General features: G+C 36.4%; 1 protein-coding gene across 1 annotated transcript in view; it reads right to left on the reverse strand.

Moving 5' to 3' along the window:
• Positions 1-2,524: 2,524 nt before the first annotated feature.
• Positions 2,525-24,777, reverse strand: part of LOC148952233 (nucleosome assembly protein 1-like 1) — a 38,458-nt gene continuing 16,205 nt past the window's right edge. Inside the window, exons 2-4 of the mRNA XM_089089162.1 lie at positions 15,364-15,487; positions 13,953-14,096; positions 2,525-2,800 (exon numbers count right to left, since the gene is read on the reverse strand). Coding sequence (XP_088945288.1) covers positions 2,525-2,800; positions 13,953-14,096; positions 15,364-15,483 — 540 coding nt within the window. The 5' untranslated portion in view covers positions 15,484-15,487. The remainder of the gene's footprint in view (positions 2,801-13,952; positions 14,097-15,363; positions 15,488-24,777) is intronic.

The raw sequence follows: 24,777 nt of genomic DNA on the forward strand, positions 1-24,777 counted from the left end.
TTAATGGGGGTTAGGGATAAGTTGAATCATGTTGTATTAAAAGGTGATTTAGGTTTGTTATCATTAAGGGTGGGAAGGTTAGTGCGGATAGTAAATTATTGGGAAAGGATTATAAATCTGCCTAGTAGGAGGCTAGTAAAGAATGCATATGAGGAGATGCTAGTAGATGGCAGGAAAAGTTCTTGGCCAAACCGGGTTAAAAACCACATCTATATGTGGTTTTAGTGAGTATTGGAATGAGGGGAAGGGGCTAGGTGTGGAAGTGGGGCTAGTTGCAAAAAAAGTAAAGAATAGACTAATAGAGCAGGAAATTCAAAGGTGGCAGAATCAGAAATCATCCTCGGCGTCTCTGGGGCTGTATGGGCTGGCAAAGGAGGTTTGGGGGGAGGAAGTTTACTTTAAAGCGGGGATGAGTAGTGAGGATTTAAGATGGGTAATTTCGGTTCGTGGTAATTTTTTGGGTATTGGAGAAAGTAGGAAATATATTGGGAATTATAGGATTAAAAATGGTCCTTACCAGTGTCCTATGTGTGGAGAGGAGGAAGATCTCATCCATTTTATGGGTACATGCCAGGAGTTAAGAAATTTGAGGAGGGAAGTGTTTTCAACAGATTTTGGAGGGGTGGATTGACTTGAAAAAATTTTAAAAAGTAGAAATTTTGATGATTTTACAAGGTTGGGTAAATTTGCAAGAGTGGGTATGGCACATAGAGAAACTTTTTTGATGAATTGTGAGTAATTTATTGTGTTTTTTTTTGTATTTATTTTTGTTTTGTTATTTTGCCATGGCCCGAAAAGGCTTTTGTTGCAATAAATATCTATCTATATATCTATTAGAAACTGCACTTTTTTTTGCAAAAAAAAAAAAAAAAAAAAAAAAAAAAAAAAAAATCCTGTAATAGTACTGGGTTTTCTCAAAAGTGTTACCGCCAGAGAAGAGTATTACCCGCGGCAAGTGGCAATCCTGACAAGAAGTAAATGAGAGACTAAAAATTTAACGTTTTCATATTGGAGAGCCATTCATTTTCTGGACTCAAAACAAAGAGATCTATCCGGAACTACTAGAAATCACTCGAAAGCCTCTTAGCGTACTACTACTAGTGTGTCGAGCGAACAGGCGTTTTGATCTTTTGAGTATTTCATGCAAAAGCAGTATGCCCAGACAGTGTCCAAACAAGGGTAAAGCACAATTTTTAAATGATAAGCTTTAAGGCTTGAACAACTGATGCTATAATTAAATTTTTGATAAGCCAAAACTTATCATTTACGTTTTTTTCTTTAAGCTTTAGGTGTTCGAAAAACAGATGTTTAAACAGCTGTTTTTTGAACGAAAACAGCTGTTTTCTGTTTTTACCAAAAAAACAGAACAGAAACAAGTCTTCTGTTTTTTGTTGACCTGTTCTGTTTCTGTTCTGTTTTATTCTAGCCCTGTTTTTATTTTTTCTGTTTCTTCAGAAAAAACAGAATAGTGCCCATGCTTAAGTAAGAGTAAGCTCAGGCCTTTTTGACTCAAAGCTGATCACCACATTTGTGCCAATCAAGCTAATGCTTGCAAAGTTCATATTCTATTTATTTATTTTCACCAAAAAACGGTGATCACGCAGAACTTGTAACAACAGTTTAAAGTGTAAAAGATATACAATGAAAAAAAAAAAAAAAAAAAAAAAAAAAAAAAAACGGTATAATACACAATTAATTTGTGCCACTCGTCTAACATCTGGGTAGAGTGTTTGTTTGGAAACAACTACCAATAAAACCGCATCCACCCAGGGTCTATTTTAATGGTGACCAAAATTTCAGCCAAAACAATGTCTGGTTAATGAGACAATGTACCACTCGTTTGTGTATAATTTTTTGGGGGAAGAGTTTTCTCTTGAATAGCTTTTTTTTTATAGGTTTTCGAAAAAAATTTCTATTTTTTTTTACAGACTTATTTAAAAACTTTAACTATTTTTACACATATTTTCGTTTCAATTGGAAATGTTAAGGCAGTGAAGTCTAACAAAATTACCGGTGGATGCTTTAACAAAGCATCCATCTACGGCCTATTTTCGCACTGACCAGAGATTCCACTCAAAGTGAAAATACTGGCCAGGATCAAACACCTTTCTTTTCTCAGAACCGGAGAGCATTTGCGAGAAAACATTTGTCAGAAGTAATCTCACCTTCACCAGAAAATATACATTCTCTAACAGAACATTAATAATAAACTCACTCTTGAGAAATTACTGGCAAACACTGATGAATGTGATGCTGACCAAGACAAGGAAGTCTTGAGACGCGTTTCAGATTTCCCAGGACCGCTTATCTGACCAAAGCTAAAACCGGTTTCATTTTTACTGCAAAAACGATGGTTAACTAGGAACAAGAAGCACAACAATACTCGTTCTGCACAATCAAAAACCCTTAGTTAGTGCAATCAATAGACCCCTAAAGTTGGAAATAAGTAATTTTTTAGTAACCCACTGCAAGAGTTTTCAGGACCCTTTTCAAGGAACGATCATTGATATATATTTTCATAAAATCAGAGAAAAAAGAGAGTAGACTGATTAGAACCAACGATGAGATTAAAAAAGAAGAATACCTGGATCATGGTTGCAAGGATATCCACATTTTTGAAAAGAGTGAGCCAAAACTCGGGAATGCCTTTAACGTCTTCAGGAAATATTTCCTCCTTTTCAACTACAGCAATTTTTGCTTTGGCTTTCACTTCTTCTGAAAGATCCTCATTTTCTTCATCTAAAGCCCAATGGGTTTCAGCTTCTGAGGGTTCGTAAACTCCATTGATGATTTGTTGCCTCTGCAACATTTTATAAATTAATTTTTATTCAGCATTAAAGCTGCACTTAAAAAAATTGAAAGCATGAACATCCAGTTACATCTGAAAACCGAAGTATGTAAAGCAGGGATTTCCAAAGTTTGCGCTACCGCCCAGTGGAAGGCGCAGCAGGAAACCAGGGAGGCGGTGAAGGGCACATGTGAATTTGGGGGGCGATAATTAGCCGTAGGGGAGCGGTAAAAGCAATTTAAATTAACGAATTTATACATCGACCAATATATATGATAGTAATAATAATATAAAACAAAACAGAATAGTTTAATACGCTAAAAATACCAGTACATTTTAAGACTAGATGATTAAATTACAAAATGTAAAACTGTAAAGTAAATATTATTTTCATAAATTTATATATGAAAGAAGATATCACAACTTTGAAACAAGAAGAAGTAGTTTAAAATATATCAACATAACTTTACCACCCAATTCCAATAAATTGGAAGAAGAAGAAGAATGCAACATAACCTCAAATTCTTACAGTTGCTATCACTTAAGTTAGCGTGATTAATATTTGTTAAAGATATGTAATAAATAGTGCGACTATAATTTGTGAGTATTATTATTTCTTTGTTGAAATTATATGTGCTTAATATTTATTGATATCATGTTTATTTATATTTCATCAAATACCGTTATAAAAGTTCTATTTTTTCTAAAGACAATAATGACTCTGTCTATGATTAGGATAGGCTACAATGCTCCTACATTGTTCTAGCTTCAATATTGTGTGTCAAAGATAGGACATCATTTTCCCAGATTAGACAACGCAATTCTACGGAAAATGCAATTTGTTATTTGAGTAGAATTTCAAGCCATGGTATAAGCCTAGGGTTTGACCAGTACATACGGAAACATGTTAAGAAACAATTCTTACTTCATAATAAGCAGATTAATCTTAGTTAACATATTTTGCAGGGGGGGGGGGACCTTATCTTCACTTCTTTTCTTGTATTTCCAGTTTTTCTATCACATTTTCCAATATTTATGTCTATTCTCAAAGTCTCAAAAATCGTTTATAAACAAACACCCAAGTGCACCTAAGTGAAATTTAGTGAAAACACCCAAGTGAAATTAAAAAAAATGGTGAGTATTATTTTTTTTTGTAATTATATGTGTTTTACAATTAACGATATCATGTTTATTTATATTTCATTAAATATCTCCACAAAAGTTTTATTTTTTTCTACAGATAATAATGGCTGAGCCAATGAAAAAATGTAGACAATATAATATCAAATATTTGAAATATGGCTTTATTGAGTCGTCTGTAAATATGTCATTGCCAATGTGTCTGATTTGCCAGAAAACATTATCAAACGAAGCTACGAAGCCTTCTAGACACTAGACAAAAAAAATAAATAAGGATTTAAGTTATTATCGTTTACTAAAAGAAAAATTTAGCCAACAACCGACAGTGGCAAAACTCTTTTCAACCGCGACCTCACAAGATGGCGATGGCTTGCTTCTTATAATATTTCACTAATGACTGCCTAATCAGGAAAACCACATATTATTGGCAAGAACTAATAATACCGGCTATAAGTGAAGTAATACGTACTGTGTTACACAAGCCAGGATTTGATATTATCAAGAACATTTCTTTGAGCAATAATAAAGTGTAAAGACGAATTGATGAAATGGCATAAGATATTGAAGATTCATTGTGTGGCTATTTAAAAACATCTCGGTTTTCTATTCAGCTTGAAGAATCAACTTTGCCAGGAAACGAAGCTTTACTTTTAGCATACATACGGCTCATAAAGGAAGAAGAAATTTGCTAAGATTTATTAATTGCTAAATATTTGCAAACTGACACGAAGGGAGAATCAATATTTCTTGCATTAGATGAGTTTTTTAAAGGAAAAGGATTACCTCTGAGTAATATTTTATCAATACCCACAGATGGTGCTCCAGCGATGGTAGGGCGCTACAGGGGGTTTCTCGCATATTTAAAAAGGAGATGCCGAATATATTCACAATGCACTGTGTCATTCATAGCCAACATCATGTTGCCAAAAATTTAAGTGCACACCTACATAATTTATAGCAATCAAACAGTTCGTGGTAACGAACTGTAAGTAAGGGGCGACCCGGTTCAATAGTAACCGAAACTCTAAAAAAAAGAATTTTGATACCAATAGATACATCAAAAGAATCAGATGCTTATTCTGATTTCAAATATGTAAGTTTTATCAAGTTTAGTCTTACCCATCAATATTTACGAACATGAGAAATTTTGCATTATTTTCGAAAAAAAGCGGGAATCACCCCTAAAAGGCATAGAACCTGAATGAACCTTAACATTTTCAAGCCCCCCCCCCCATCCCTAAAAGCTCATGAAGCGAGTTCTTTATATATTCTTCTAATAATTGTTCTTTGTATATCAAATAGTTCCTGGTAACGAACTGTAAGTATCGAGCGACGTGACTCAATAGTAACCGAAACTCTAAAAAACCGAATTGATACCAATAGATATGTCAAAAGAATCATATTATTATGCCAATTATGAATATGTAAGTTTCCTCAAGTTTAGTGTTTCCCACCAAAGCCTACGAGGGTGGCCGGCGTTTAACCCCCCCCCCCCCCAAAAAAAAACAAAAAACACCCCCCGTAGAAAATAAGGCTTTCCAAATTTAAGAATTTTATTCGAGTTTTATTTTTTTAATTTCCGTAGAGGGATGGAATTTTGGTACTTGTGTATTATACGCCACTCACTCAAGTTTACACTGTGCAAAATTCGACAACACACCAGTTTTTTTGTTAATTTCTTCGTTATTTTAGAAATAAATGTGCGGTATATATTTGCACATTAGGGGGGGGGGGGGTAAGCAAAACGGGTCTGCATGCAAAATGTGTTTGGTACAATTATTCTGCATATTAGATATATAGACAAATAAGTGTATTTTAAAGCCAAATATACGGCCATGAACACAGTAAAATAATATAAATGAATAGAATGAATGGGAGGGGGGGGGGGGTGTTTAACCCCCCAAAAATGACCTCCTATTTTTTTAATTTCCGTAAGGGGGTGGAATTTTGGTACTTGTGTACACGAATTTTACACAGCGTAAACTTGAGTGAGTGGCGCATAATAGTAGTTCAGCCAGCGGGCTCTTAAAACTTGTTAGCCTATCATCATCATACCTGCACATAATTTGGATATTCGGCTATGATTACCATAAACAGTTTTCTAATCTTCCACATTTCAACCTTACTTAGCAAAGCTAAATAATTTTTTCAAGTGGGTACAACAAATTGTTTTACCTACACTAGTCGTAGACAGCGCAATCGCACTGCCTAAGTAAAGAACGATGGTGGCACAATGTATTATTTTTTTTTCTTTAGAGCAGGGCACTTCGCATCGAAGAAGTTGTCGTAGAAACTTCGAAAAGGGCTCATTCAATTGGAAATTGGAGTAGCTTGCGCCCTTTTTAATAGTCAAAAGTGATTGGAAGGCGACTAACACCCCTTCATTTCCCGAAACACAGCCAATCAAAATTTTGATATAGCAATTTTGTTCAACGTAGTTGATTTCCAAATAGAAATTATATTTTTCAGGAGGACACTCGCCACAGCCTTCAGGGCAAGTGTTATAAGTTATGCCCTGGGGGCATATAAGGGTTTTATTTTTTATATAAGGCATTGTCGTAGAAACTTCAAAAAAGACTCATTCGATTGGAAGTTCAAGGGGTTAGTGCTCTTTTTAATAATCGAAAGTGACTGGAGGGCAACTAACCCCCCCCCCTCACGCCCACCTTTTCCCCAAACACATCCAATCAAAATTTTGAGATATCCATTTTATTCAACGTAGTTTTAAGTAGGGGGATGGAGTTAGGTCTTCGAGGATGGCAACCCCCCCACAGCCCTTGGAGCAAGGGTTGTAAGTTATGCCCTGGGGGCATATAAGGTTTTTATAGAACGCGTTATCGTAGAAATTTCAAAAAGGGCTAACTGGATTGGAAATTAAAATGGCTAGTGCCCTTTTTAATAGTCGAAAGTGATTGGAAGGCAATTAACAGCCCTTCCACGCCCACCATTTATCCAAACACATCCATATAAAATTTTGAGATAGCCAATTTGTCCCACGACGTTCAAAGTTCAGGAAATTATACCTTTGAGCAGGACTCTCCCCCCACAGTCTTCAGGGCAAGGATTATAAGTTATGCACTGGGGGTATACAAGGTTTTCACTGAAAGCTTTGTCGTTAAAACTTGAAAAAGAGCTCATTTGACTGGAAATTCAGAGGGTGAGTGCTCTTTTTCACAATTAAAAGGGATTTGAGAATAAACAACCCCCCTCACACATCCATTTTTTCCCTAATCATATACAATCAAAATTTTTAGATAGCCATTGTATTCAACATAGTTTACAGTTCATATAACTGGGTATGTACGTATGACAACCCCTCCCCCCAAGGTCCTCAAGTTACGGTCCGTAAGTTATGCCCTGGGGTACGTAAGACTTTAATTGAACGCGTTGTCGTAGAAACTTCCAAAAGGTTCATTCAATTAGAAATTGAAAGGGCTAGTGCCTTTTTTAATAGTTGAAAGTGATTAAATAGCGACTAACGCCCTTCTCACGCCCACCATTTTCCCACACACATCCAATCAAAATTTTGAGATATCCATTTTGTTCAACGTAGTTGAACGTTCCGGAAATTAGGTCTTTTAGGATGACAGCCCCCTTAGAGCCCTCAGTGCACGGGTTGTAAGTTATGCCCTGGGGGCACATAAGGTTTATATAGAAAGTTGCTGCAAAAATTTAAAAAAGGGCTCATTGATTGGAAATTGAAATTGCCCTTTTTCATAGGCAGCGCAATCGTGGTGCCTAAGTAAAGAACGATGTTGACACAACGTATTATTTTTTTTCCATACCAGGGCACTTCGTATCAAAGGAGTTGTAATAGAAACTTCGAAAAGGGCTTATTCGATTGGAAATTGGAATGGCTAGTGCCCTTTTTAATAGTCGAAAGTAATTGGAAGGCAGCTAACATCCCTTCCACGCCCATCAATTCCCCAAAAACATCGAATCAAAATTTTGAGATAGCCATTTTGTTCAGCGTAGTTGATTTCCAGATAGCAATTATGTTTTTAATGAGGACATTCCCCCACAGCCCTCAGGGCAAGGGTTGTAAGTTATGCCCAGGGGGCATATAAGTTTTTTTTTTTTTACAGAAAGCGTTGTCGCAGAAACTTCAAAAAAGACTCGTTCTATTGGAAAAAAGAGCTATTGCCCTTTTTAATAGTCGAAAGTGATTAGAGGGCAACTAATCCCCCTCTCACACCCACCTTTTCCCCAAACACATCCAATCAAAAGTTTGGGATAGCCATTTTGTTCAACGCAGTTGAAAGTTCTGGAAATTAGGTCTTTGAGGATGACAACCCCCAAGAAGCCTCAGGGCAAGGGTTATAAGTAATGCCCTGGAAGTAAATAAGGTTTTCAAAGAAAGCGTTGTCGTAGAAACTTCAAAAAGGGTTCATCTGATTGGAAACTGAAATGGCTAGTGCCCTTTTTAATAGTCGGAAGTGATTTGAAGGCAACTAACACCCCTTCCACGCTCACCATTAGTCCAAACATCCAATCAAAATTTTGAGATAGCCATTTTGTTCAAAGCAGTTGAAAGGTCCAAAAATCATACCTAATAGGATAACACTCCCCCACAGCCCTCAGGGTAAGGGTTGTAAGTTATGCCCTAGGGGCATATAAGGTTTTTTATTGAAAGCTTTGTCATAGAAACTTGAAAAAGGGTTCATTCGATTGGAAATTAAAAGGGCCAGTGTCCTTTTTAGTAGTCGAAAGTGATTGGAGGGCAACTAACCCCCCTCTCACGCCCACTTTTTCCCCAAACACATCCAATCAAAATTTTTAGATAGCCATTTTTTTAACGTAGTTAAAAGTTTTAGAAATTAGGTCTTTGAGGATGATAACACCCCCTCAGAGCCCTCTGGGCAAGGTTGCAAGTTGTGCCCTGGGGGCATATACGGTTTTTTATAGATAGTGATGTTGTAGAAACTTCAAAAAGGGATCATTAGATTGGAAATTAGAAGGACTTGTGCCCTTTTCAATAGTCGAAAGTGGTTGGAGGACAACATACACCCTTCTCACACCCACCATTTCCCCAAACAAATTCAATCAAAATTTTGAGATAGACATTTTGTTCGTTTTTGTTCAAAAGTCCGGAACTAATGTTTTTGAGGATGACACTCCCCACACAGCCCTCAGGGCAAGGGTTATAAGTTAGGTCCTGGGGGCATATAAGGTTTTTATTGAAATCTTTGTCGTAGAAACTTGAAAAAGGGCTCACTCGATTTGAAATTCAAAGTACTAGTGTCCTTTGTAACAGTCGAAAGTGATTGGATGGCAAGTAGCCCCCTCTTACGCCCATAATTTCCCCAAACACACCCAATCAAAATTTTGAGATAGCCATTTTTTTCAACGTAGTTTAAAGGCCCGGAAATTATGTCTTTGAGGATGACAACCCCCTCACAGCCCTCAGGTCAAGGGTTGTAAGTTGTGCCCTGGGGGGGCATATAAGGTTTTTATAGAAAGCGTTGCCATAGAAACTTCAAAAAGGGCCAATTCGATTGGAAACTGAAAGGGCTAGTGCTCTTTTTAATAAACGGAAGTGATTGGAGGACAGCTAACCCCACACATAAGTTCACCATTTCCCCAAACACATCCAATCAAAATTTTGAGATAGCAATTTTCTTCAACGTAGTTGAAAATTCTGGAAATTAGGTCTTTGAGGATGACAATCCCCCCCCCCACCAGCCCTCGGGGCAAGGGTTGTAAGTTATGCCCTGGGGGCATATAAGGTTTTTATTGAAAGCTTTGTCGTAGAAACTTCAAAAGGGCTCATTTGATTGGAAATTGAAAGGGATAGTGCTTTTTTTAATAGTTGAAAGCATTATAAAGATAATTAGCAGTAAGTTTACCGCAGATGATTTCTGGCTCTTCATTCTCGGTGCGCACAAACAGCTCCTCCCACTTCCTCTTGCATTAGCGGAATAGTATGTATTCGTCAATCGATGAAAAATGGTCCAAAATTGTATTGTTCGTAATTGCGAAAGCAGAAAGAAACTTGGTGAGCCGCCGAAGTGGTTTGCAACTGTCCCATTTCACAGGTATGAATTAATTTATATACAAATTATGACTTAATCTTTTATTTATATACAGTGGACTTAACTGAATAGCCTACGTAGGATTTCTAAAAAGGGGGGCGGGGGATTGATGAAATTTGTGAAAATAAGGAATTTTCTAATGTTAACTTCTGATCAATACTGCAACAGGGAAATAGCCGAAATTTCATAGTGGAGAGGGATCCACGAAGTGGCGGGAGTATTTGAAATTGGCCACAAAATGTTTTACCACAAAGGGGCAAACTAACAGTTTTAGCACAGATTATCTATTAAGTTTCACAATAGTCTGTGATTTTAGATAGTAATATTGCGCCATGGAGCATCAAACCTTTTTTTTTTCTTTTTTTTTTTTTGTCAAGGAAAAATGCCCCCTACAGTCCCCTGTCAGTGGCCAGTTTTTTTTTGATCTGAGCTTAACAGGATGGCTGGTACTTATTCATAATTTGGGTGAAGCGAGCTTCAGCCTGGGCAAGTGTTTCTTTTGAGAGATAGGTTGAGGCTATCTCAATGGCAATATCCGACTTCTGCTGGGGTGTCAGGGTGACTTTTTCCAGGGCTAACATGTTGAGCATAAAGAGGCACATATCAGATAGGATGTTTTCACTATTAGGGGATTGGGTTGACACTTCTTGCTATATTCTTTCCTCGGCGATGGTATTAATGGGGAATAATCGTTCTCATTGATGCAAAGGGGATATATACCCTTTGTTTGGGTTTGATTTTCTCCTATTTTTGTTTTCCTCAAGGCTTGGTGAATATGGCGATGGGGATTGCCGGCTGCTCGAGGGGTACTCGATTGATTGACACCAATGGAAATAGGCACCAGAGGTTCTGATCTATTACGCGTGTTTGAGACTTGACTTAGTATTGCTCTAGCCTCCATAGCGGCAAATGCGTAAGGTATTGACCTTTCTTCGGCAATTTTTAGAGCAACAGCTCTGTTTGTACGATGGACATTTATATTTATTATCCGATCGATGAGGGCCTTTGCAGTTAATACATTTGGGATTTTTTTGGGGGCAGGTACCATCCTCATTGTGTTGGTTATTACACTTTGCACAGGTTATAGTGTTTGACAAGCAAAAGTTTAGCTATATGTCCTAGTTTCAAACATTTATGGCATTGGATAGGCTTCAACCAGTAGGCTTTGAAGGCTTTTCTTTGGCCAAACATCAACAAAGGTTGATTCAGATTTACCTCCTCATTCAAACCAAATAGGAATGAATTACTGATTATTTGGACTTTAGTATTAGGTTTACCCAACCTAGAGACACTTGACACTGATATAGGTTCCCCTTGGCTATTTGTTTGGCCAATGACCAGCTACTATAGTGCTATGTCCGTTGGGACATTGTAAATAATAATTTTTGTCTCCTTTTTCGGAGGAGACAAATAACAACACTTGATAGACATTCTTAAAAGATTAGTAGTTATCAGAAGTTTTTCAGATGCTGCTTTATCCTTCAGAGGTATTAAAATTGCGCCATTTTTATTAATATTGAATGAGAATTCTGATTTAATTATTTTGAAAATCGCCAATCTGATTTGGGCAATATCTTTGACAATAAAAGGTTGCTCGGCAGAAATCTCTAAGTACAGTTGGAAGGAGATATTGTGGTCTTTCTCGGCCTTGCAATTGAGGGGTTTTGCTGGAAAAATGTTTTTACGTTTCTTGGCATTCCGAAGGAGAACTTCTTGAAAGTCATCCGTGGAGGTTTTTGTGTTAGAAATAACATCATACAATGGGGGAATACCCTCACTTTTAGTATTAGCTCCAACAGTTATCATGGTGTCATCCATGAAATCTGATGAGAAGGATCTGTAGGAATCAGACTCGGATTCAGAAACTATTGATCCTGTTCTTGTTAAGGAGGGGTGAGGGGTTCTTGATACAGAGCGAGAAGAAGGTTGGAACGGACTTACTATTTCATCTCCTGTTCCTGTAACCAGGTTTCCCTTCTCTGGCAGGCTCAGAAACATTTATTCTGTGTTTTTTTTACTTTTTGGCTGGGTTTTCAAAATTCGACCAAAAGAAAATTATTTGGCCACTGCGCAGCGGCAACAGCGACAAAGAAAATTCAAAATATGGGAACGTTGAAATCTCGGGGGAATTAAAGCTGTATATCACCAGTTATAAAACACACAAGCAGATTACAACACCAAGGTGAGTAACTATAATACAGCACTTAAGGGTATATTAAGTAAAAAAATGACGCACTAGATTTGGAAAAATGTCTTGGACACTCAATTTGAGGCAATAATCCACAATTCAAATTTCACAATGTCACATGGGTTTGTTGATCAACATGATATGATATACAGTTTAATATACATTTACTGATATTTAGTAATCAAAATGTTAATATTGTTAGATTTATTTAAAGTTATAAAAGTAAAAACATTTATATTTTTTAACATAAGTTGGGCTCAAAACTATTATGCCTTTCCAAGGCCAGAACATAATTTGCACTTTACTGAAAAAAATATAAATGTTTTTTCTTTCATAACTTTAATAAATCAAATAATATTAACATTTTGATTACTAAATATCAGTATATATATATTAAACTGACAATGCACATTCATTTGTATATTTTCCAGTAAAGTGAAAATTATGTTCAGGCCTTGGGAAGGCATAGGAGTTTTGAGCCCAACTTATGTTAATTTCTGTTCGTTTTGAGTTTGACTCGGTTATTTATTTTAATTTCTGTTCGTTTTGGGTTTCATTTATTTATCGATGCTGATTTGTGGTAGTTTCACGCTTGGTAGATTATTCGATTTTATTTTTGCTCATTTTTGGTTTAATGGAGTTCTTTACTTTTCTTTGAAAAACTTATTTTGTAGAAAAAGTTTTTTTTAGTTATTCTAAAAAAGGAAAGGCCTTACAAAGATATAGGCAAAACCTTTATTCTTTAGACAAGGGGAGGGGGTCAAGCTACAAGATATGCAACATGATCAACAATTTACAGCGCAGGTACAGAATTTCGGTTCTTCACCGACACAGAAACCTTTTACATTTAGATAAATGCAACTTTCAAGAACAGCTGTATATCCTACAATAGGACATAGGAAAATCTTTTAAAGTCTTCCCTCCCACTACAGAATACTGACTTACCACAATCTCAGATATTTGCTTTGCTAGATGAGTAAACCTTCAAGGATAGATTTATAGCCCACACTAGGTTCCACAAAGATGTCTACACATCTATTAACACTTCTTACACTTTCTAAACTATCTATTATTTCATACCTACTTGAAATAAACATATTGATCAGAGCCCTTTTTCTCCACTTCAGACATTTTTTTTTGGTCACAAGACAAGTAATAGCAACTTCAGCCTACATAAAATTCCATCCATACACGAGTCAACACAACAAATATGATGGGAATATTACATGACGTACTGGAGGCAGTATGAGAGGTACTGAGAGACAAGAAAATTGGGAGACAAGAGAAAGCTTCACGAGAGAATGTTTAATACCTTTAAATGATGATAATGATGGCGACAATAAATATAATGATGGTTATGTTGTTTAGACAAAGCCAAAACGGATAATAACAACATCGAAAATAACAAAACAGCAATACTGAGAATCACTGTCTTCGTTGCCGATCCTTGCAATGGCAATGAAGACAAGGGCTTCAATAATTATCATCACCATGGTCTCTCACGTTGTCGTTACAATCTTAAATATTAGCTGACACAGATATCACAATCCTCAACAATGTCCCTCCAAAAATTATCCACATAGTCCCCCCCCCCTCCAGCACTTCTTCTCTCCTCTAACGTGTTTTCCCAATTATTAGTAATGCATTAAATGGCATATCCTCCTATCAGTAAGGTGTTTACTGCTCCATAATAAAGTGTTTTGCAGCCAAATTATGCACGAGTTGAGTTTACTGGGTTCACATTAGTAAATAAACATCCACTCGTAAAATTAAGAATTAATAGCAGTTCCAAGAGTAAAGTTACCTTTTCGTACAGGGGTAGATACATTTGATGATATTTTACTTCCAGTTCATGAACCTCTTCAAAAAATTTGGCCTCTTTTTTAAATGCCTCTAACTGAAGATTTTTCAATGCTCTTATCCTCCTCTTTACAACTTCTGGCAACAACTGCAAATAGTAAAGTAGAAATATAAAAACACAACCAAATTAAGTAAGCAAGTCAACAAGCAAGGAAGCAAGCAAAAAAAAAAGAGAAAAAAGTGTAACATACAAAACCAGTCACATTAATTTCAAACCAACGTTAAACATCAGTAATTGCATAGGTGTGGCATTTAGATCACACATATGCATTTTCATAATAGACAAAAATAGTGTCTATTGACCCCCTTTTTCTAGCTGTTAGTAAAGTAGGTTTTGAAGATATGCTTCTATTTCCCTCCTCAAATCTCCCGATAGACTTAGCGCCCCCCTTCTCATTCTTTTAGGATTTATATCACATGTGTAGTGCCTTTACTAAAATAAGCCAGGCAAATTTTGCACCCTGACAAACCTTGTGTAGAGTTTTTGAAGAGGTTGAAGTCCCACACTGCTTATAAAAAGGTAGGAGAATAACGTTATGTCCCATCTTTCAAAAATGCAGAAATAAACCCACCAGATGGTTTAAAAGTCGTTCCCTATTTAGATTCCCCCTACTCCGTGCTATTCCTCAGCCTGCACCTATCCTGTCCCCCATCATTGCCATACTTCAAGATAAAAAAAAACTTTTGCACCTTCATTACTGAAAAAAAAAAACTATTTCAAGTTTTTTTTTATTTCTTATCTATACAGGGAACTTACAGTTTCCTTCATTTGCTCCGTCTCTGTGTTTTAATTAGCCTTTTAATTATATACTACCAATCATATCAAATAACATTTTAACCTAATATTCAAGGAAGTTATTCATTCTATGTTATTATATGTTCCTGAATTCTTTGCCAAATTTTACATGAATTTTTGTTTAAATCATTTAATCTTCATGTTATCAAATTGGTTTCCTTTCTTTTCAATTTATTGACCTTTCTTTTTGTTTTCTAATTTTGACTCTGAATTCCATCTAGGCATATGAAATGAGCCTAATCTTATATATCACAACATTATACAAATTCTAGCTGGAATAAGTTCATATGTCTTTGAGTTGTATATGCAAAATGCTGAGATGATTACCTGTCAGAAACACCATCAAAGTTTGTTTTTTTTTGGGGGGGGGGGGCTATGACGAATTCACTGAAACAGCAAGAAACAGGCAACATATATAGGGTCAATGGAAACAATTACAAAAACAACCAGTACCTATGCCTGTCAGACAACAAGCAAAAAAAAGGAGCATATAGTCTTTAGATGAGGATTTGATAAAAAATGTTTGCACAATTTGTGCAAAACTTAATTTAGTAACTACCTGAACATAATCGGAAGATTGGCCAACCATTGAATTTAACTTTGACTGTAAAGCTGCTAATAAGGATGGGTTCCGAAACATTTCTTCAGATAATGCTGCTGCTGGTTTTTCTTCTCCCATTTTTCTAGAATGGAAAAATAAATACTTGAAGTACACTGTATTTTGATTAAAATCTAGGAAAAATAACAAAATCTATACACATGCACAAGTAACACAGGTGTTGTGGTGGTTGTTGTAAAAGCACAGAAAGGACATTCATAAACAAGCTGTTTAATTTTTTCTAGAAGGGGGCACTCTTTTGGACCAGTCTTAGGACCCTTCACCACCCCTATTCAAAGGTCTGACAATATATCCTCCCTAAGAACATAGAAAGGGAGGGAGCAGGATCATTCTCCCTATGACAGATTCACAGGCTCAAACAGAGGAAGGAGAGGAGTCAAAGGGTTCCAAAACTATTTTTTTAATGACATTGAAACCAGAAAAATTGTTAATTTTTCACTATAATTTCGATAGTCTGTGTAATCATTCAGCATTTGCTGTCCAGGTAAATCTGGAATAAATTTAAATATTTATCCCTCACTTGCAACAAGCAAGCAAGCAATATCAACAAGAAACTCTTGAGGAGCAAACAAGCAACATGGCAACGTTCAAATATACAACAAAATATGTAACATTGTGCTCATGTAGCTAATAACTGCAGACCTGAAGAATAAACTAAAAATAAAAAAGGATCTCCACTAAAAAAAAAGAAGAAAAAACTGGAATAAAGAATAGCGAAACCAAAAATATAACTGTAGACATGACCAGAAATATAATATATGCTTTGCTTTTAATCGATTTAGCCACTTCTGAAGAAAATTTATCCCCCTCCCACTTAAAAAGATGATGACACCAATATATAAGAGGTACTTTAAGTACAGTTAAATATGCAGGAGAGGGGGAAGGGAGGGGATTATGCCTTGAAATTTCAGCACTTTGCTAAAATTTCTAAGACCCAAACTCCAAGAGCCCTTCTAAAACCCCCTGAGGTTATTAATCCAAGAAAACTGTTCCCTAGAAGAACTCTTCAGAAACAAAATTTGCAAAAGCATACGGGCTGTGATGAAAATTACATGATGAAATCCATCATATCAGAGAATCTTATTGTAGAGGTTTCAAGCAACTATCTGCAAAAATGCAAAATTTTAGATCTTCTTAAAGAAGGATAGGCATGGATGCATCTTTATTTGTGTTTTTTCCTCAGATAATCATATTCAGCCAGTGGCCCTGAACATTGAAAGAAGGCTCATTCACACAGAAAAAAGTTTCTTGTTATTTTTTTTTTTTTAATAAGCCCATGAGATGAAACCACAGCCAAGTTGCATGTTCTGCCCCAGACAATTTTAGACCAAAAGAGCATGCCAACTGTTTTTTGGGGACTTAAAGGGATTTACCTTACCTTAGATCCTCCTGTGCCACTGGTTGCATCTAGGAAATCCACGAAGAGCCACCAGTCATTCTGCATGTGCATCACTGCCAAAACAGTTTTAGGTGTGTTCATTCTGTGGACGCCAATCCTTTAGAAAATTGCCCCCCCCCCCCACCCACTTGGAATTTTCTACCCATATTGCAAAATATAGACAGAATGCATTGTAGAAAATCCTATAGTATTTATATTACATTTGTATCAACATTATTTTTTTTTTGCCTTTTGGGGATTGAGTTATCATAGAAAGGTAAGATAAAAGGTTGAAGAAAATAACTTGAAAATACAAACTGACAGTTCATTTTTAATGACTGATTTGGGTGATATTAGTATTAAAATTACTCCATTTTTTATTCTTTACTTAAAGAGACTGATCTTCTTCCATTGATTTTACACCATATACTTCCATAAGTACTTTACAGGCTCAAATTTTCAACTGACTGGCTGAAAACATCGGGGGAGGGGCGTCCCTCTCCCCAGGCACCAATGTCAAAATCTATAGTACTTGATATCAGTTCATCCCTTGCAATCAAGAATGCATCCACTAGGCAAACATCGGAAAGTTTTCCTGTCTGAAATATTTTTAAGGGGCTTTTTTCCTATTTTCTAAGCCATTAGTTGTTACCATGTTCTTTCTCTTCTCTGTGTTACTCTTGAGGGCAAGTCAGCTTCATCAAGGCAATATTGTCAGCAAAATCAGGGTTGGCTTCTCTAATTTGGATGCCAAAGCCTGTACACTCATGTAGTATGTAGATGATGACCCGGACAAAAGGAGCTGAGAAAGAACACAGCCCTATTTTATGCTGGACATGATACAGAAATACCTGATATTCCAAACTTATGTCTGAACACAGCGTTCTGTATTTCCATGTAATGTAACTCTTTGTGACACTGTTTTCTCAGGGGCTCCATAGTATCTCAAAATTTTCTCAAGAGTACCTTGGTTGATAGAGTTGAATTCCACAGAAATCAGGTAATTTTTCCTATCATTGATTGCACTCATTAATCATCATATGTAGTGTGTAGATGAAATTATTGCAATAATGAACAGCTGAAATTTTACAGGTGGATTAAATGTCCCAGCAATCAATCCCGATGTGTATTGTCTGACTTTGAACCAATGTCACCATACCCCACAGAACAAGCAGCATGACCTACTGTCCTATGGCACAATGCAATTCCATACATTGCTTCACAAAGACAAAGTTTTATCAGGCCTGTTTGGCAGTAACTACTGTATCATCCAACTTACAGTTCAGACCATAGATAAAGTAATTTTCATTTGTTTTGGTCCTTAAAGAAATTCCTTAGGGAACAAGGTTCACTAACAATAAAGAGGTAACAACCACAGTTATGGACAGGAATTCTTCAGAAGTGGCAGATTTCTTTGACAATAAAATTAAAAACTTAATGAACTTGGTCACAAATGTTGAAACAAAATGTCAGTTACATAAAACAAAGTGAACAATATAGAAATACATAAAATGCATTTAAAAAATATTTATAGCATTTATCTTTTTATGACAAAAATTTGACCCTGTTTATACATTTCAAAAAATACACACTACCAAATAATAGTATAGTTAAAACTCAATTGTTGCCTATATCCAACCTATAAAAAATGCACAATGCTTAAACATAGGCACATTCTTAAAAGAAGAAAACATCTTCCTGGCTACAAAGTCTTTGATATTACATAAGCTAATCTAGTTAAACTGTTACAATGTGTGTACTTCATTCTATCAGCAGATATTTTGCAATCATTTGAAAGTCAGTCATTCCACAAAGAGAAAAAATCAGAGCTCTGAACATCAAAACTATTTAGTACTTGAAGGATTTACAGTTTATGAATATAGATGAAGATTTCAAAGAAGTCAGTGAATGTTTGTTAACGTGTAAGGTTATCTCTGGGCAATGCCTCCACATTGTTGGTTTTTTTTTTTTTTATTTTCTGATATTTGGCCCTCTTGTTGAAGAAAATAATAACTGTGTTTGGACTTCTATCCAAATCTTAATTGTTCTAATTTTTTTCTTTTTACTGGAGAAGGGTTTACAAACTAGCAACACTATTGGATGTTCTGCTTGTGATTTTTAAAACCCCTTACCAGAAGTTTGAGAGAAAAAACACTTCTGAAAATTAACACAAGTGTACTTGCAGCTGCTGCAAATTTGGCATCTAAGAAAAGTTAAGATGAGACTTTTCCAGTATACAGTTAGAAAGGAATGATCAAACACTTTGGTTTACTATCAAAGGCAGTAAAATAGTGCTGCCTAAGTAAAGAACAATGTTGGCACAATGTTTTATTATTATTATTATTTTTTTTTTTAGACCAGGGCACTTCATCTTAGTGTTGGGTGATAATTTGATTAAACAATATATTGATATTTTTACTTTCGATATTTGATAACCGATATATTGATTTTGATATTTCTTATCAGTTTTTATTCAGATTAACTGTTGCCTTTGCCAAAATTTAACAACAAATTGGGTACTTATCTGTTAGTCAGTAGACACTCGAGAACTTAACTTCAATTACATAAGTGATTATCATAGAAATCTAGATTTGAAATTACTTGGGCTAAGGATGAAGAAAGATAACCTACTGTCTACTTTTGGTTATTCAAACTCAGCAACGTGTCAATATTTTCCCCTGAGAATTGGTTCAGCATTAAAACTTAAAACGAACAAGAATTATTCCATATATGAGAGGAATGTCCTTTATATACGTTTTTTCTAGTATTTTAAAAAAGTTTTGTATTCTAATTAAATAGCCCCAGTGTTTCAGGAGTTATTTTTAAAGAATTGGGACAAAAAATCAAACTTCAGCATACAGAGCGAGGTACTGAGGAGGGGGTAACTCCCCTCATATACGGTATGATTTCTTTTCGTTTTAAGTTTCAATATTCTTCCCTAGTTTCAGTTGAAAAAAACTTGTTTTATTTTATTTTTGATTGTTTTCAAATAATGCCGGGAAACCCCCACAACAAATCCATCCCTGCTGAAAATTCCACCCAGAAATTTACTTGTGGACAATTTCATCAAGAAAATTTTCTTAGCCTACTTTCATTTGAAAAAAGACTTCAGTTTTCCATTTAATTTTTATTTTATTTTTTTCAAATCATGTTGGAAAAACCCTTCGATAGGAAAATTTTCCTTGAAATTCCATCCTAAGATAGTTTATTATGCAGAAAATTCTCCCATGAAGAATTTCTCCTGCAGAAAATTTTCCCATAAAGAATACCTCCCACAGAAAGTTCTACCACAAAAAATGTCTGCAGAAAATTTCTCCTGTGGGTAATTCCTCCCTCCTATGAAAAAATCCCCCCAACAATTTTAACCTCTCTGAAAATTTCCAGCAGACAATTTCCCCAGAACATCTCTAGATGTTAGATTGAATCAGCAAATAGAAAGTAGGATGAAGTTCCTATAGGAGTTCTGTGAATTTCTCCTGTGCAATATTTCCCCTTTTAAGTTCATCTCCAGAAACTTCCCTGACCATAGAAAATCCCCCTGCAGAAAATTCTCTCCCTAAAAATGTCTGTTGTTAACAATAGGCAAAATTCATAATTTATAGCCATTTCCCCAGGTACCGTGGGGGGATCATGACAATTTCCTTGGAACACCTCTAAATGAAAAATTTAATTGGCAAAGAGAAAGTACGACGAATTTCATATAGGAGTTCTGATAAATTCTCCTGTGTAAAATTCCCCCTTGTTACTTCATCCCCAGAAACTTCCCTATCCATGGAAAATCCCCTCCCCCCCCCCGAAAAATGCCTGTTCACTTACAAATACGAAATACTATACATAAACAATAGGCAAAATTCATAACTTAAAGCTCTTTCCCCAGGTTGGGGGGGGGGGGGGTCCTGTTATCTCCAGAGGCAAAGTTATTTGATCTTTCACATATGATGAACAAAACAAATATCTCCAAATTCGGATTGGGTGAACTCAGAAAAAAAACACATGGACAGTGGGGCTGTTGCCCTCTAATATCTTGGGTCACTTTAAAAGGCCACCAGAACTTTTATTTTCGTTCGAACGAGCCCTTTCTCAACATACTTGGGCCATTGGTTTGATACCAATGATCAGTCTTGTTTCAGAGTTCAATGCGAGAACAGCTAAAATTCGATACTTTATGAGCATTACTAAATCAGTGAGTTTCTTATCAAGTGAATTAATTTAACATTTCACATTGCTTGGAATAATAGAGAGCCTTAGTCCCGACCTATGCTTCATAATTAATTCAGTGACCTTGTTATTTCGCAACAATTGGCTTGGGTTCACAGAGACTTTTAATCCTGACCTATGCTTCATAATTAATTCAGTAACCTTATTATTTACCTATAATTGGTTTGGGATTGTAATGACATATAACAACCACAACATTTCGTATTGGTGCGTACATAGAGAAGGGATTAGAAAGAAGGAAATGTTTTTACAATTAATTATTATTAATTATATGGATTTAAAGTTATTTTCTCGATAATTTACCAGAAGGTATTTTTCGCTAAGTATCACGTTAATGTGTGTTTGGTAATTTGCTCTGTTGTGATTTTTCTATTTTTCATAATTTTTGCGTGTATATGGCTCTTGGGCTTTTGAAATACACGATTTATCTATCTATAACAGTGACCTATATTTATAAATTGATTGGTTTAAAATTGTGGTGGTTGAAAATAGGTGCCTTGAAAAGATGCCAAGTATTAGCGAACAATCAGAGGATCTGAATGACTTTGAACTTATCTATTCGCCTGTGTTAAATTTTGTCCAGAGTAATTGGCTGAATTCGATTTCTGAGAAGGAAATTATTGAATATGGAGTGGACTTTTTTGCCTCACAAAAAATAGTTGAAGCTAAGGCTGATCTATTGTCGAAACTTGCGCCTGAAGAAATTCCCCCCTCGTCGCAGTGGTGCAAAGTCTGCAACCAGTAATATTAAGGACATGCTCGATCTTTTGAAGAAGCGTGATGAAGCTAGCATCACTATGCCAACTTATGTGATTAAACTTCCAACTGAAATTCCAGCGTTACCGGCTGTGGCCTATTCACAGTTAGCCTCTAAAGTTTCCAAAGTTTATCAGCTTGTTCAAATTGTGTCAGCAAAGTTGGACAATTATAGCCTCAATTACCCTCAGTTACCAAAACCTGTAGGCTCTAATCGCCAGTCAACCACTATTGTTGTCTCTCAAGCGCCGTCTCATTTATCGGATCCTATTGAAAGGAAAGATGCTATTGATAAAATCAGTGGCCATGAACTTGTTTCCAGTATTCGCCCTGTTCACGATAAGTGGTATGTAAATATTGATAAATCTGCTGCTGAAGACTTCCGTGCATCTGTTCCTGTCATTCTCGCCGGTACGTCAACCAAAGAAATTTCTAAGAAATATTCGGCCCTTATAAAAGGTGTTCCAGAGGATTATGCGATTCAGTCTTTCACAAATTGTAGCGGTATTGTTGCTGCCAAAAGGCTGGGCTCTTCGAAAACCGTTAAGCTTGATTTTGAGGATTCTTTTGCTAAAGCTGCTTATTTCAAAGACGGTTTAAGAATTGGTTATGAATTCTTTAGACTAAGCGAGTTTAGGGATATTCCAAAGTGTTGTTTTAAGTGCCGATCACCCCACCACTTCCAGTCTTCTTGTCCCAGTCCTGTGCTCGTTGTGCCGGCCCTCATATTAGTGCAAAATAAAATCCTTGCAATGTCTCACCAAAATGTGTCAATTGCAATGGTGAACACGTGTTCTTTAGCATGTCATGCTCCGTTCTCCGTGGTCTTGCAAGTCAACAAGCCTCTAAATGACTTTACAAATTTCAATCATATCGCACAATATCAATGGCACAAAAAATAAAGATGCTTATATTGACGATCTGTACGAGAACTTTGACGTTATCTGCCTGCAACAAACCTCGTTAACTGCCTCTTGCAGAAATTCATCAAAGCTCTATTCATTCGGTTTTTACCTCTGGTGCAGTTCCCACGCGTGGTCGCCCTCTGGATTCAATAAATAGATTTGCTATTGCCTGCAAGTCTTTAAATTCTGTGATGAATCATGTCAAGGAAAATAAACTTGATTTTATAGTTCTTGGCAAAGGTTTTATCCTTGTATGGTATACCAGACAAATACATTAAAGCGATTAGTGCTATGTACGAGAATAACACTGCTGCGGTTAAGGTAGGAAATGAGGTTAGCAGCTGGTTTTGTATTAAATCCCCCTTTATCTGGATTATTTCGATGTACTTTGTTTCAAAGAGCACAGGAAAGGCAATGGGAGATCTTGGAATGAAATAGGGAGGAAAAAGTCTCCTGGACTTGGATAATGCTGATGATTTAAGCATCCTAAATGAAAGTGTGAGCAAAATGAATGAAGTTTTAGAGGTTTTGCGAGTTCAGGGTGCTAGAATTGGTTTGAAAATTAATGTTAGGAAGACTAATTCACTAAGGCTAGGAATAAGTGAAGATGAAAAGTTGACGTTGGGTAATGAAAAGATTTATTAGGTGGGCAGCTTCACTTACCTTTGTAGTATTATTAGTAAAGAGGGTAGGAGCAGTGAAGATGCTACAAGTAGAATAGCAAAAGCTCATGGTGTTTTTTTCACAGTTAAAAAAGTTTGGAAGAATAGGAAAATGAGTCTGCAAACCAAAATTAGAGTATTAGAAGCTACAGTGATGACAGTGGTCAAATATGGCTCTGAAGCATGGGCACTCCAAAAAGTGGATAAAGATTTGCTAAATGTTTTCCAGGGAAATAGCTTAAGGATTGTTCTGGGTACCCGGTTGACTGACCGTATTTCAAACAATAGGCTATACGAAAAATGTGGTTCAATACCGCTCTCTAGGGCTATAATGAAAGAAAGGTTGAGGTGGTTAGGTCACGTTGTGTGGATGAAGGATGACAGATTGCCGAAGATCGTTCTTTCGGGCAACCATCTAGGGCTAAACGGAAACCAGGTCGTCCCCGTCGGGAGTGGGAGAACGCCAAAAAGAAAGATTTAAAGGAAATGGGAACTTCGTGTCCGGGTGTATAAAGGGAGGCTTTGAATAGATTAGGGTGGAGGAGGAGCGTGCGTAGCTGTGTTGGCCTCAGGCGGCTTGATGCTACGGTGAGTTGTTAGTAGTAGTATAGTTCTTGGTGACTTTAATACGGATTTGGATGAACAAAGTTATCGATCCCGAGAAATATTGGAGTCCATGCCCAGGGACGTACGCAGGGGGGGGGGGGGGGCTCCGGCCCCCCCGAAATCTCACGATTTTTTTCATTTTCCCATAATTTTCTGATTTTGCTCATAGAATAATGGGTTTGAAGGATTTGGCCCCCCCCCGAAACAAATTCCTGCGTACGTGCCTGTCCATACCCCCTTACGTGATTCTGAAGAAAGATTTACCATACTCCTACATCCACCAATCTTGTAGTGTTTCTAATATTGATCATATACTCAGTTCGTCACAGCTAGAATGCTCGATTATTCATGTTGATATTGGGACTCATGACTTAGACCATCTCTCGCTTTCATTTACTGCTAAACTGAAACGTAAGCTTTGCAATGTTTCCCCTATTAGGAATTCTAAATGGTTTAAAAGTAGTAATTGGGAAAGAGCCGATATTGCCTTATATGTATTGTCTGTATCTACATTGCTTAGTTGTATTCGTGTGCCTTACCATCTACTCCAATTGCAAGTAAAGGGTAGTAAGTGTGATCTTGATAGATATTATGATGATATAATTAGATGTATGAAAGAAGCTGAAAAAATGCAGTTCCCGAAGAGCGTATTAGTATAAAACACGGAAATCAATATGGGCTGCCGATCCTGAATTAAAGAATTATAAAAATACGGCAAAACTTTGGCTTCGAATTTGGGTTGATTGTGGTAGACCTACGACGGGGTCTGTTGCGGGTATAAAGCAGAAAACAAAGAATGATTATAAAAAGTACCTTAAATCCATTCGTT

Source organism: Artemia sp. Qi Xiang Cuo, chromosome 5 (assembly GCF_049724085.1).
Source record: "Artemia sp. Qi Xiang Cuo chromosome 5, ASM4972408v1, whole genome shotgun sequence".
Taxonomy (NCBI): domain Eukaryota; kingdom Metazoa; phylum Arthropoda; class Branchiopoda; order Anostraca; family Artemiidae; genus Artemia; species Artemia sp. Qi Xiang Cuo.